Raw genomic sequence first — 14,325 nt, forward strand, 5'->3', positions numbered from 1 at the left:
TTTTTCTGTTTCTACACAAGCCTCTTTGTTCCAAAGGTTTCATTCCCCTTTAAGAAATTCAACCTGTATCTCTATCATAATATTCTCACAATATTACATTTTCAAACATTAAATCAAGTAATTTATGCTGTTAGGGAGGGGCAAGATTTTATTTTTTGGGGGTGAAATTTTTGACCCTTATTAAACGTGATGATGTTGTATTGCTTTATATATGGACCCAGCCATATTTATTCTGTTTGTTTGCAACTCCTAATTACCCAGCTGATGTTATAGGGCCATCTCGAAGTGAGAAGCGAAGAATTGTAGTAGTTGTAAACAAAATATTGCAAATGCGCTGATGTAAATGCAACAATATGTTATATTTCACTTGGTTAGTTGAAACCTAATATAAATATGCCTAGTCGCACTCATTAGGGACTCGTGCTCATCCCCCCCCCAATCTCTTTCACATGCAGTATGACAGCCTATCCTCAAACTACACTCAATGTCTGGGGATCTCACGCCATGTCAAGGTTCCCTGCCTAAAATCTTACGCATTACCCGTCTTTGAACTTGTCATTGAATCGTTAGATTGAAGTTCTTCAACTGATTGATCATCAAGTCTTTGACACTGAATTTCTTTGTTTCATCTGTCTACCAATGTGGAATTCAAATTTTTCTTTAATATAGATGTAACTGTCTAGCAAAGTAGTTGATTCATTTAAAAGAATCTGAAAGTATAGTTAGACTGATAAAATTGCTTCAATAATAATTTCATGGTTCCACCTTATGACCACAATAGGTTTCTCTCCTAATTTCTTGTTTAAAATGGCCGAATATTCTATGAATTTACCCTATGACTGCAATGTGCAATTTTTCCTCTTCTCATTTCTTACTTTAAGATGGAGGAAGATACCATCAGATCACATATTGAAGGGAACTCCACCCCCTCCTCAGCGTCGCTATGGTCACATCATGGTGTCACATGACAGACATCTATACGTCTTTGGTGGAGCAGCGGACAACACGCTACCCAACGAGTTGCACTGGTACGTGTGCAAATTGTCATCTGGCTATAAAACAGTAATGAAATAGAATTTATGATATAGTTTTTTTGACGTCTAAATTCATCATCTTTAATCTGCAAATTGGCAGCAATGGTATATTTTACCTCTCTTTAATACATGTACATATTTTGAGTTAATATAACTATTGAGGGGGAAAAAATGCATTAAAACTGCCACTGTGAATGCAGAATTAGCCAGTAGATGATATTTGCTGCATTGCCAATTTCAAAACTTATATTCTACATTTAAATTCCTATTAGAAAATGCGACATCATAATGCAAGGAAAATTGACTCAAAGATTTCAGTGCGTATTTTGCTTTCTACTCGTGTGTAACACCCAGCTTTTCAGATGTACTGTACTAGCAAAGCATATCCAACTGAGACACTTTATCTCAATCATCGCTTTCTCTTTTCTTATTTATGCAGCTATGACATAGATGATGGGACATGGAGTGTTATCAAACCATCTTCTGATAGTCAGGTGAGTTCCTTTCAGTTTGCATCAATTACACAGAGCTGCCAAGTAGTAATGATTTTCCGTATTTAGTACTGAAAATAGAAAAGAATACTGATGGTTTCATGCAAAATACTGATTTCTTAAGTTTCAGTTAAGGTGTTGTCCTATGGTATTCCTGTGAAAATACTAATTTCCTCACCAAAATACTGATTTTCAGCCTTGAAAATACTGAAATGTTCTTGTTCAGGTTGGCAGCTCTGGTTACATTTACCAACCTACTATATGGAACATTTATCCATGTATTGACCACCTCTCTAAACTTAGTCCCAAAAGAAACTGATCAAACAAGGGCACTGTGCGAATTCCACTCAGTCATAATGAACAATTTTTTTTTATACAGGCTAGCTTCGCTAATCTTTACTAAGCACATGTCAATAATTAAGAGATTGGTTCAATCACAGAGAGACTACAGCCTCTTACATCAGTTGGTTTCTGAATCCAAAGTCCCAAATAACAAAAGAAAGACCATTGAAAATGAGATGGAATTAAACAAAACTTCCTAATTTATTACTCATGTCCTTCATGGGCATTTTTAAGTATTGGCTCAGTCACAAAGAAGTTACAGGAAGTTTAACATCAAAATTTTAATTCGCTGGACTGTCCAGTAAATTGAAATTTTGATGACAAGAGTCACACACAGATCCATGGGGATATCCCGGTAAGCAGACCATTCGTCCATGTATTGACCACCGTTTTAAAACCAGCCTTATTCCAACTTTCAATAAGGACAATATGTTCATGTATTGACCACCGTTTTATAAGGAGCCCTTATCCACCTTTCTATAAGGACGATTTGTCCAAATTGTATTGACCACCGTTTTATAAGGAGCCTTTGTCCAACTTTCTATAAGGACCATTTGTCGATGTATTGACTACTTTTTTTAACCACTTTTCTTTGAGGACCATTTGTCCATGTTTTGACCACCTTTCTACGAGGACCCTATTTGGGACATAGTGCTTTAATGTCTTAGATTTGTTTGTTTTTCATTGGAGCGATGGGTATCAAATGAAACTCTGCTTCTTGTATTATATTATCTTACAATTCTCTGTTTTAATCTTGTCTGTGTTTGACAGTTTTGTACTGTTCAATAAAATTGTACATATAAACTTGAATTAATCCAGTGCCCATCAGGTCGTCTTTTCCACGCTGCCTGTGTGATAGGGGATGCCATGTTGATCTTTGGAGGGACCGTGGATAACAACATCCGCAGTGCCGAGATGTACCGCTTCCAGTTCTCATCCTACCCACAATGCACCCTAAAAGATGATTTTGGAAAGCTCCTCATCAATCGACAGTTTACCGATGTGGAGTTCATTGTTGGAGAGGTGAAACCAGCATATCATTTCATGTCTTCCAAAATTGATCACTTGTGTAATATTTGTGTACTCTTAATAATGGTGCAAATGATGAAAACAAGTACTCTTAATTGTACTTTAAAAGTATGGTGTGAAATTTGTCAGTGTAAGGGGGGGGGGATTACCAATAAGGTAAAATTTGGTGTGTTTCCAAGAAAATATTTCATTTAAATCACCTGTCTTTGCTATATAAGGGGGGTGTTTCACAAAGATTTAAGTGCAACTTAGAACCGAACTAAAATTCCCAGTTGTTTGGTATAAAAGGCATCACCGCATTTGTCAAACTCATGGTAAGAGGAAGAGCACTACATTGTATAAACCATGCACGTTACATATCATGTGTGCATCAGCATTTAAGAATGATTCTAAGTCATTCTTAACTCTGTGAAATGCCCCCCAAGATAGCTTTCTATATTGGAGGGACAGGGATCTGATTATATTTCAGGGTCATAAGGTTAAAGGTCAAAGTTGTCATAACATACGCAGAAACATCTTGTTTTCACAAAAAATGAGGGAATGATTCAAGTGGAACAACTTCAAACATAGCTCATGTATGAATGGTGATGATCTGGGCCCAGTCTTACAAAGAGTTGCGATTGATCCCATCAGCCACAACTGTGGAAAGCCAGCAACATCAACATCTCAAAAGGCATGAATTTTGACAGTATGTAGTCATAGTCATAGAGAATCCATCTGGTTAAATTTTTGTTTGAATGGTTAACACCACAATGCATTGAAATGTACAACTGTGTATTTTTTTGTCTGTTGTCAGAGTGCTGTAGTGATCCCTGCCCATGCAGCCATCATTGCAGCTAGATGTCAACACCTGAGGGTGAAAATAGAACAAGCCAAAGAGAGGCAGCTTAATGTCGATCAAAGTAACGAACAGGTAATCGCCCTTTTCATTTTTTTTTCTACTGGTAGAGCATTGGACTCGTAACCATAATGTTGTGAGTTCGAATCCCTGCTCTGCCATTGTCTCCACTTTGATGGAAATACCCAAGAGTAATGTCTGTTGTCTTTGTAAGGTCAGCCACTATGCCTGATTAACTTAAGGCGACCACACAACTTACGATTGGTCTTCTACCCGATTCCAGAATAGAATTTAGTAGAATTCGATGCTAATATTGAGACTTGGAATATCTTTCTGTGTAATGTTCTAAATCATTGTAAGAATCCCTATGTTCAAATCTGTGACTATGCCATAATCCTTCATAGAATAAAAAGAAATAAAGACGTCAAAGCAGTTGTACAATTGGCTACGATTTGAAACTAATTTGGTCTTTACTCCAAAATAAAGGCTTGCGATCTTTCAAAATGTTTATATTAGTATTCTTTCACTTGATTTTAACCTCAAATAAAGCGATATGTTCCGTTCACATTTTCAGAAAATGAGCAAAATGCGATTTGTTCCAAAATTGGATCGCGAACAGTCGTAAGGTGTGCGGTGGCCTTTAGACTTAAAATGTTTCCTATAAGTGGTTATATACCAGCTTGACCTGCGGAGTTCCTACGGGACTTACCATAAACAGAAACAGAAATTTCTATATTTACCCTCACATCTATCCCCATCCTGTCTCCTCTCTGTTCTTCTGATAGCTGATTCTTTGTACCTGAATGTGTTCAAAATGTATTATCCTACATCTTTCATGCTAGCAGGGAGGGGACATTATTTCCATTTAAGGTATGAAGTTTTGTAAAAGAATATAAAAGACCATTCTATATGTCCAGTTCAGATTTGAAAAGCTTGGATGCTATTGGTTCAGTTCTAGACTATCAGTGACCCCTGCCTGCTCCTCCCTATTTTTCCTCTCATACATGTATGACATTTTTATATTCTTGTTTAATGCCCTTTCCTTCTTGTTTTCTCTGTATGTGTTCCTGCCTCCTTATTGATTCCTCTCTCTCCCCTTTCTCTTGTTCCCTCCACCCTCTCTTCCCCGCTCCCTCTTTCTTACCTGTCAATTCTTCTTCCTCTCTTTCCTTGACCAACTCTCTTTCTCTCTCCTCTGTCTCTCTCCCTTACTCCGTTTCTACCCCCTCTCTCACCATCTAGAACCCACCGGACCAAGAGGGTGATGAATCGACCAATGGTGCTACCAGTTCTAAAAAGAACATCCCCTGTATAGCCCAGGTACATGTGATAGATGCCAGACCAGAGGCATTCGAGGTCTTGTTGTGGTTCCTCTACACAGACAAGGTTGACAGCAAACTCCAAGGATTTGATGATCGGAACACGGACTTCCTTTTGCTGCTCATGGATGTCTATCGCCTATCTAAGCAGGTAGGTGAACATACTTTATCTGTCATTTTAGTGTTTGTTTTAATGAGTTTAACACCGGCTCCTTTCTGCTTTTGTGCAGCTCTAGGCAAATAAAGCCTTATAAAGATATGGTATATCAAAGCTCAACATTTAATTCCTGAATCTCTGGTTAAATGCCATTAAATACTGAATATTTTTTTATGAAAAATCATATTTTGTCGGAATTTCAAGAGTAAATGGTCAGATCATTTCATTTCTTTCTTCCTTGAAACTTGTATTTGAAGAATATATCAATCAATTATACGTTTATGTGCACGTTTTACAGGAATAATTAGATTCAATCTACTGCTTCAAATTTAGGGTAAAGGGCATTTTTATAAAGGGCACATTTTGTAATTACAGCACAAATGTTGGAAATTGAAAGTGGCACCAATGCCCCCCAAGGTAAATGAGAGAGGTGTTATGGCATGTAAACATAGCATCCATAAACTTGACCTTTTGTTACCTTGTATTATCAGTATATATGTATATATATTAACTTTAACAAAAAATAAAAAAATCCTATATTTCTATATCAGATTAAATACTACTGCTTTATTGTATTATGTTTCACTTGTTATTTTTCAAAGAGAGAAAAGGTTTGATTGAGAGAAACCTGCTTATGTGAAATCTGTAGACTGCCCCAGGGTGACCCCAAAAGTGGTCTTAAGGCCACCTCACACCTTATGACCCGACTGGTCTGTGACTGGCTTGCAACTGAGTGAGGGGAGGTGAATCACAAGGTAGTCATAAGCCTCGTCAATCCAATCTGCGACTCATGCATGCGCTTTTTGCTTTTTAGCAACTGAGAAAGTGCACTTACTACTGCGTATGCGCGTTGTTTATCATATGCGCGTCGTGCAAATCTGCTGTTTGATTGGCTGGAAGTTGGATTGAGCTTGCGATCCAGTCATAAGGATTCGACAAGTCAAATCCTTACAATTTTCCTTGCAACTTGTCTCTGACAGGTCTGCGACGCTCAAGCTGACAAGAGCTGTGACGTCACATCTCCCCTCACTCAGTTGCAAGCCAGTCGTAGACCAGTCGAGTCGCAACGTGTACGGTGGCCTATAAGCAGGTGATCTTATGAAGATGTAGGTTATTGTATAATACATTGAGGAAAAATTATTGAAGGGAAACCAAACCTATAGTCCTACACTACAGATGGTCACTAAAGCCAGTCTGACTGTGTGTGTGTACTATCCATGGGACAAAATAACAACATGCTCTGTGTTCTTTCTTACAGTTTTCTCTTCGCAAGTTGGAGTACATGTGCGTCCATTACCTCTGGGTTTCAATCGGTCACTGTAACGTTCTTCAAGTGCTGCAGTACTCGGACAGGTTGCAGCTTGATTTCATCAAAGAGTTCTGCCTTAACTTTGTTGTGAAGGAGAGCAACTACAATGGCATCGTGATGAGCAAGGAGTTTGAGCAGTTAGCCCAACCCCTCATGGTGGAAGTGGTGAGGAGGAGACAGCTCGCGGCAGGAAGACCGTACCAACACGACAAGATGCCACAATTTGACAAAGATTGTAAGTACTCCTCATATCATTTTTTAATCCTATGGTGTCTTTATCTTTCCAGCTGATGTCACCCTGGGATAACAGGAGGTTTTGGATGTCAATCAATATTCCAATTCTGGATTGGACCATTAGAATAGTGAATTTCCCATGTAGATGAGTTATAAGGATGTTTAGTCTGCTGTTGTATTAATGTGACAATAATAATTATGGCAAGCCCACTGTCCAGGGATGTAGTTAAGGTGGTACTTCCAACTCGCAAGGCCGCTGAAGAAAACCGCCCATAGACTCTGTACTTGTGACTCTGGATCAGGCAGAGATCTTGCGAAATGTGGCCTCAAAGCCTCCCTCAACCACACCCTAGCCACTGTCTGTCGCATTTTTGTAGCAAAGGTCACAAGAGGGTTTAAGTATTATTTTCAGGCATAAAGTAATAATTATTCCGCTCGATAACTTTTAAAATGTTGATGTTTAGAACTATGAAAATAAGACCATCTACCGTATATGTACATTGCTGTCTGTATGCAACAAAAATGTATCCTTGATGTTTTAGATGACACTATAACACGAATGGAATTCAAATTGTGATTTCCAAGGTCAGAGGTCACAGTTCATTTCAATAAATTTTCAAATTTTTTTCCGTACAATGTCAAGCCAATTTATACCTGACTTTATCAGAATTTGTTCATCAGTGATACTTATGAAATTTTGCATGTGTCTCTGAATGTGCAACCGTGAAATTCTGTGTGTGCTGACATCGAACTTCCATTTCATCTATGTCAGAATGCTAACTGCTGCCCATTTTTTGGTCTCAGTGACGGGACGTATTATTATGGTATCACGCTCGATGTCTGTCTGTCTGTTGATTTTGAGGTCAAAAGGTCAAGATCAGAGTGACATGTTTTCATCTTACCCTTCTAAAGTCAATGTAAACGCGATAACTTTAGTTCAACTTAACCTAGGGTCATATAATTTGGTGTGTATGATACTAGCATGGATACCAGGAATTCTATCGATTTTGAGGTCCAAAGGTCAAGTCGCCACCTTCCACTTTTCTTGCTCGACCAATGATTAAATTTTCTACGTTACAGGCGGGCGTATTATGTGCTTGCCCCAGCGACGCTCTTGTTCACTATTAAACTTAATCAGATCATTGTCCCTTCAATATGATAATTTCAGATGTAGAAACCTTTGGTTTGTAATATGTAAATCTCTTTTGGTTGATTCCAGCTATGACTACCTTACAACATGACATGGAGTCGTTTCTAAAGAGCAAGACAGGCACGGACTATTCTTGTATCACCCTGATGCTTGATGGCACACCCATTCCTGCTCATAAACCCATTCTTGCTGCAAGGAGCTCCTATTTTGAAGCAATGTTTAGATCTTTCATGCCAGAGAACAACATCGTTAATGTACGTATTCACTAATTATACATGTATATGTGTGACTATATGTATGCTGTATTATGTGAATGCGTTCATATACAGTGGTGTTAAGAAGTTGGTGAACCCCACTGGAAAACGATTATATTTAAAGGTATTCAAGTTCTGCCATCTGTTAGATATTTATTTGTGAAGTCAGGTGATAAAATATTGCTTCCTATAAAGATGTTTCGCTGGGCTTGCCAAACATTGTAGTTGTCTACATTCAACACACAGAATGAAGGTGTGAAAAAAACAGGGAGAGTCCCCAATTTTTTAGCCTCTCAAATGGCTGCAAATTAAACATAAATGGTGCTTTTGAGTTCTTTATAATTTTGAGTATAAAATCCATGATCAAGTAGCTTTTAAATTTCATTGATATTATTGTTAATTTGAATCATATACTTTTGTAAGTTCAAAAATGATTATATTCTTTATTGAGAGGGCGAAGGGGGAAAGTCAAAATATGGAGACCGTGTTTATCTTCAGCTCATTCACATCATACTTGCACTGGAAGAACAATACTTTTCCTTTATTGCTCTTTTTTTCCCCATTGAAAAGTGATATTTTGTGTGAACAATGTGTATTATGTCCTCATCCCCACTTTTAGTAGAACTATTCAAATATTTTGTGCATAAATATTTGGTTTTATAGTTATGTTTGTTAAACTGTCACCAGTCTATATCTGTACAGCACGAGTGTGAATCACAAATATAATTTGTATTTTGTTGCCATGGAATCCCAACAGGTAACGATAGGAGACACCATACCTTCCAGACAAGCCTTTGACTCTCTTCTGAGGTATATCTACTATGGTGCCATAGCAATGCCTGCTGAAGATTCACTGTATCCTTTACATGTACAACCATAAATTTTTATTCAAATTAAGAACTTGAATAAATCAATCCCAGATGGGCATTTCATAAAGGTATTCATATCAATAATAAGAACGACTTTAAAGGACATGTCCACCCCAAGATATATGCATATTAAAGTTAAGAGCAACTTTGTAGGACAAGTCCACCCCAAGAAAATGTTGAATTGAATAGAGAAAAATAGCATCGTGCTGACAATTTCATCAAAATCGGATGTAAAATAAGTTATGACATTTTAAGTTTTGCTTAATTTCACAAACAGTTATATGAAAATGAGTGGACTGATGACACCACTCACTATTTCTTTTGTATTTCATTGTATGAAATTCGAAAATTTTCTCTTCATTGTCATGTGAAATAAAGTTTTATTCCTCCCTAAGTGTGTGCACCCGTAACTCACCCGCAACAAAGTTTATGAGCCTATTCAAAACTTGTCTGCTGGCAAATCAGACTTGTGTGCGCTCCTGTGGGCAACTGTGCGTGAAATCATACTGTTGATGCGAGTTACCTGCAAGTAGCAAAAGTAATCACGGAACGATGTGACATAGAACAGATAAATTGATTGTTAGTTTGATCCTTGACTCCACTACCAGCTACCTGTTCTGTGCACCTGACTTCTTTGGTTTCGCCAATAATCGGATCCAAGCCTTCTGCAAGGAGAACCTGGAGGTGAACATCTCCATCCAGAATGTGGTCCAGATACTCGATGCTGCTGACCGGGTCGGAGCCAAGGACATGAAAGACCACGCCCTCAAAATCATCGTCAGAAGCTTCCCAAAGGTATTGGTTTCATGGCTGCAATGGTCTTCGTAAATCCGCCCTCCCGCTCTTGTTGGAGGAAGGAGATGGGGCAGGTGTTGATGCATTCGATACTGACAGGAAATATTGCATTGCGCATGTTCCTTTGTCCTCTGCATCTGATAACTGAATGCAACAATTGTTTGTGCCAGATGTACCGAAGTAGAAAAACTTTACTTTCAAAGTTATCCACATTCGATAGTTTTGATTTCTTGTTTCTATCTTAAACACAAATGACAAATAATTAAAGTGAAAAAAAGCACAAATGAATAATGTATTTGTTTTCCCCTATGATTTCCTTATTATCCAGGTTGCTCACAACCCCAAGATGCGCCTCCTCAGCAAAGAGCTCCTTCATGAGATCATCACATCCCTTGCTAGGCGCATGTCAGAGCTCAAAGTTCACCTGGGACAGGATCTTTCACCCCAGGATCAGGGAACATGGAGTGGATCACGGGCAGAGAGATACGCCATGGAAGGCTGGGGCTAGTGCCGATGTGGAGACAACTCTTGAGGGGGATGAACTTGGGCACTTGGTATAGCTCGTCTTCATGATGTGGATGCTATTTCCACAAGCTGGAATCGCCCATTCCTTTTATCATTGTGTACATCATTCATAGCCTGCTTATGAAATGTTCACCTTCCATAAGCTGAATAGTGGTTGAAGCATTTGAAAAAACTGGAATATGAAACACATATTAATTACATCTTTTGAGTCAAGTTTTGTTTTAAGTCGAGAGGTTTCTGTTTCCCCGAGAGTCTACAGAGGCAGATTTACCTTTATTTTGTATATACTTTATTCTATTTAATGGGAAGGTCACACTAATGTCTAATTGGTTTTAATAAAAGGAGACAACCTTCCCTTATCCTTAATTTCATCAAATTTTCCAAAAATTGTGGAGGTTTGGCAAAAATTCATTTAAAAGTAGATGGCCTCTTGACTGCGTGCAAATTAAATTGAGGTCACTGCCATTTTTTACTCTGAACACTTCACACCTCCATCCCTCTCTCACACATGCATACATTACCTAAATTGGGAAGCTGATCCCCAATTTTTTTTTTCTTTTTTCTGTTTTTATAAAAACCAACTTGACATCAGAGTGGACTTTCCCTTTATGAATTATAGTTGTTTTTTTTATGCTAGTATTCTTGCCAGATATATCTATAATGAGAGGATTTCAAATTGTTACTTCGAAAGAAAACAACTCAGAGGACGCCCCGCCCCTCCCCCCCCAAAAAAAAAAAATTTAATAGTAGTCAAACACATGTTTAAACAAAATTAGTATTTTTCATTTTTGTCACAAAGATTATTCTAATTTATCAAATTATAGTTTAATGCTCTTAAAATGTCTACATGGATCAATGATGCTAATTCATGTATAAAATTCTGATTTAATTCATTGAATAAAAGGACCAAATTCTACTAATTATCTGTCTACTCTTTACAGGATAAAAGTTTTAGTGTGCAATTTTTGGATTTGTTTTTCAAATTTCTTATGGGGGAAACCCATTTTGATCATGAGTAGCATACAATCAAATGAATTTAATAATTGAAAGTAAAAATAATCATATATTTATGAGTTTTGTTTGGAAATGCAAGTTTTAAAAAAGATTTGTACATGCAATTGCATTTCGATCAATTTTTGTCTGGCGTATAATTTATGTTGTAATTTTAGAACTGCAAACTCAAATGTCAAAAATTTGTTAATAAACCGTAGATTACAGCAAGGCTTAAATTCATTGAATTATAAAGAAGCATGGACCAACTTGTCTCGATTGCATAACCCTTTTCATTGTCAGCAATGCTAACTAACTTCAAGTAATTGATTTTGATTGGCTAATTGTCTTTCCAACTGATGACATTATGTAACAGGGTCTAAAGGTCAGTTGAGACTGAAATCATTCTGCTTTGAGGCTGTTATTGAGCTATGAGAAGCTTAAGAGTTTGTATTATCAAAGCTGTATTTTCAGCATTGTGAAAGAGTTCTGTGATATGGAAATATGAAGTTAGTATCAAATCAACATGAGGTTGAATACTTTAATACCAGTTTAAATATTTCCCATGCCTTAAATCTTACATTCCACCAATCCAGAAATGAAGGGTTTCATTTATCATCGAGCAATACAACTGGAAGGTGGGTGTCAATTTTTCCTTTTTGGGGTCATGGTTGTTTGATCTTGAGAAACCTTCAGTGGCTGTAGTCATGAGAAAACGTGTCTAGTACCTTTGTATTTATCTATGTCTGCCGCACCAGGGAGTGCTGTGTGCAAGTATATTTCAACGCATACAAATTCTGCATGAGACACAAATTATGCTGTGGGCACTGATCTATTTACTGATCGAGTTGAAAATGTTTTCTCTGTTCACAGGAAATTCGGACAGCTTACCGTCATTGAAATAATGCTGCAACGTGAATGGCTATAATGTTTTATTTTATACATACTAAGATTCTTTCTTGCAAAGGATTATTAATATTGTTTCCTTCATTTATTGGTAAATAATTACAGATGTGGAATACAAAGAAAATGATCATTATTGGTGATGGTGATAGGCAAACTATGAATTTACAGTCTTTCCTCTGCAGTGTTTTGGAAGATATCGACATCGAGCTCGCCTTGGAAGTAATAGCTTGTCCATCACCTTCACCTACAGTGATTACATGTATTTATGCTTACTATTTACATGGTCATGTACCAGCTTCAACGTTTCTGATGTTTGTAGGTTTTACCACCTTTAAAGGCAGATACTTGGTACATCGAATGTAAAATAAAGAGAGCAAGAGAGAGAGAGACCAAGAGAGGAGGAAGAGAGATGTGTCGTATCCATTCTTTATGAACCTGATGTTAATAGCTGACACTGATTCTTATGATAAAACAAACCCAAGGGATTTATCATACATTGATTTTGTAATAAATGCCACATATCATTTTTCATAGCTTTCTCTTTTCACTTTAACAAAATTTCACTTCAGTTCATTATGTCAAGGCAGTAATAGTGCAATTTTAAGATTTGTGCCATATTTGGCTATTACATATGAATGTATTTCAGAGAAAAAGATCATGGACATACTGAAGCTTTTCAACGTGCACTCTGACAAGTAAAATCACATCGATGAACACCGCCAAATACAAAACAAAATATAATAGATCAGAAGAAAACGGTTGAGGCTGAATGAGAAGCTGTGATTGGTTTTCAAGGTAAATAAAACGAGGCTCGGTACTGCCCATTCGATCAACGGATGCTGAAATAATGCAAGTGTTCTTTACCAACTCCTTTTTAGAATGAGGTCAGTGAGCTGAATATATGATGACTTGAGCATGCAGAGGTGCATGAAACTTGCTCGCTCGGCTGAGAACCTTGAACCAAGATGAACAATACTGCTTCTTGATTGTCTATCAAGTGATTAGAAATGGCTGATAATTACATGGAAAAGCTTCAGTACATCTGTTTTTTAGTGCTTTTTTTTATTAAAGGGGAATGGAACCTTTGGAACAAATAGGCTTGTGTAGAAACAGAAAAATCAAAGAATAAGAATAAAGAAAGTTTGAGAAAAATCGGACAAATAATGAGAAAGTTATGAGCATTTGAATATTGCAATCACTAATGCTATGGAGATCCTCCCATTGGCAGTGCGACAAGGATGTGTGATGTCACTGATGAACAACTTTCCCCTTGGTGGACTATAAAATACCCTCAAAATGTCTCTTTTTGCTTTTTCTTATGATGATACAAACTCGTTATCCATGATGTATTCTTAAAAAATATGTATTACATGCCCTCATGTAGAAAGAACATTATGATCTATGGATAGATGTGATAAAAGAGGCAATTCAAGTGAAATATATACTAAAGTAATTGGAGAGTTGTTCACAAGTGACATCACACATCTTTGTCGCATTGCCAATTTGCTATCTCCATAGAATTAGTGATCGCAATATTCAAATGCTCATAACTTTCTCATTATTTGTCCAATTTTTCTCAAACTTTCTTTGTTCTTATTCTTTGATTTTTCTGTTTTCACACAAGCTATCTTGTTCCAATGGTTTCATTCTCCTTTAAGAATTATCAAACACTTATTCATCTGTGCATGGAAGAAAGTAATTTACGCTGGAAGGTTAAATATATACTACAACCATTTTATATTCTTATCATGATTCAAGAAATGCATGCTAATTCCATGTTCCAAGAATTGGCTTTTTGTACTAATTTGATATAAAACAATATTTTTTACATGTATTGTATGAATTAGAGTATTGTTATTTATTTTATGTTGATGCAAAAATAAGAAACATGTATACCACAATATCCATGACTTCTGATTTGTTTTATTTGCTCTCTCCTTTACAAGGAAAATAAATAAATGTAGAAATTGAAATCTAAACTCATGGTACAATTTCATAACATGACGGCATAATTGATAAGTAATTCATAGGGCCAAGTTGAAGGGAAAGTACATCTGGAGGTGATCAAATACAAAGAGTGTGA

General features: G+C 36.9%; 1 protein-coding gene across 1 annotated transcript in view; it reads left to right on the plus strand.

The window, feature by feature from the left end:
- LOC121408381 (leucine-zipper-like transcriptional regulator 1) overlaps positions 1–11,070 on the plus strand; it is a 36,598-nt gene extending 25,528 nt beyond the window's left edge. The window contains exons 9-18 of the mRNA XM_041599839.1: positions 882–1,028; positions 1,474–1,528; positions 2,687–2,890; positions 3,693–3,809; positions 4,977–5,204; positions 6,469–6,754; positions 7,973–8,157; positions 8,915–9,012; positions 9,635–9,821; positions 10,150–11,070. Coding sequence (XP_041455773.1) covers positions 882–1,028; positions 1,474–1,528; positions 2,687–2,890; positions 3,693–3,809; positions 4,977–5,204; positions 6,469–6,754; positions 7,973–8,157; positions 8,915–9,012; positions 9,635–9,821; positions 10,150–10,329 — 1,687 coding nt within the window. The 3' untranslated portion in view covers positions 10,330–11,070. The remainder of the gene's footprint in view (positions 1–881; positions 1,029–1,473; positions 1,529–2,686; positions 2,891–3,692; positions 3,810–4,976; positions 5,205–6,468; positions 6,755–7,972; positions 8,158–8,914; positions 9,013–9,634; positions 9,822–10,149) is intronic.
- Positions 11,071–14,325: the final 3,255 nt, after the last annotated feature.

This window comes from Lytechinus variegatus, chromosome 2 (genome assembly GCF_018143015.1).
Source record: "Lytechinus variegatus isolate NC3 chromosome 2, Lvar_3.0, whole genome shotgun sequence".
NCBI classification, from domain to species: Eukaryota; Metazoa; Echinodermata; class Echinoidea; order Temnopleuroida; family Toxopneustidae; genus Lytechinus; species Lytechinus variegatus.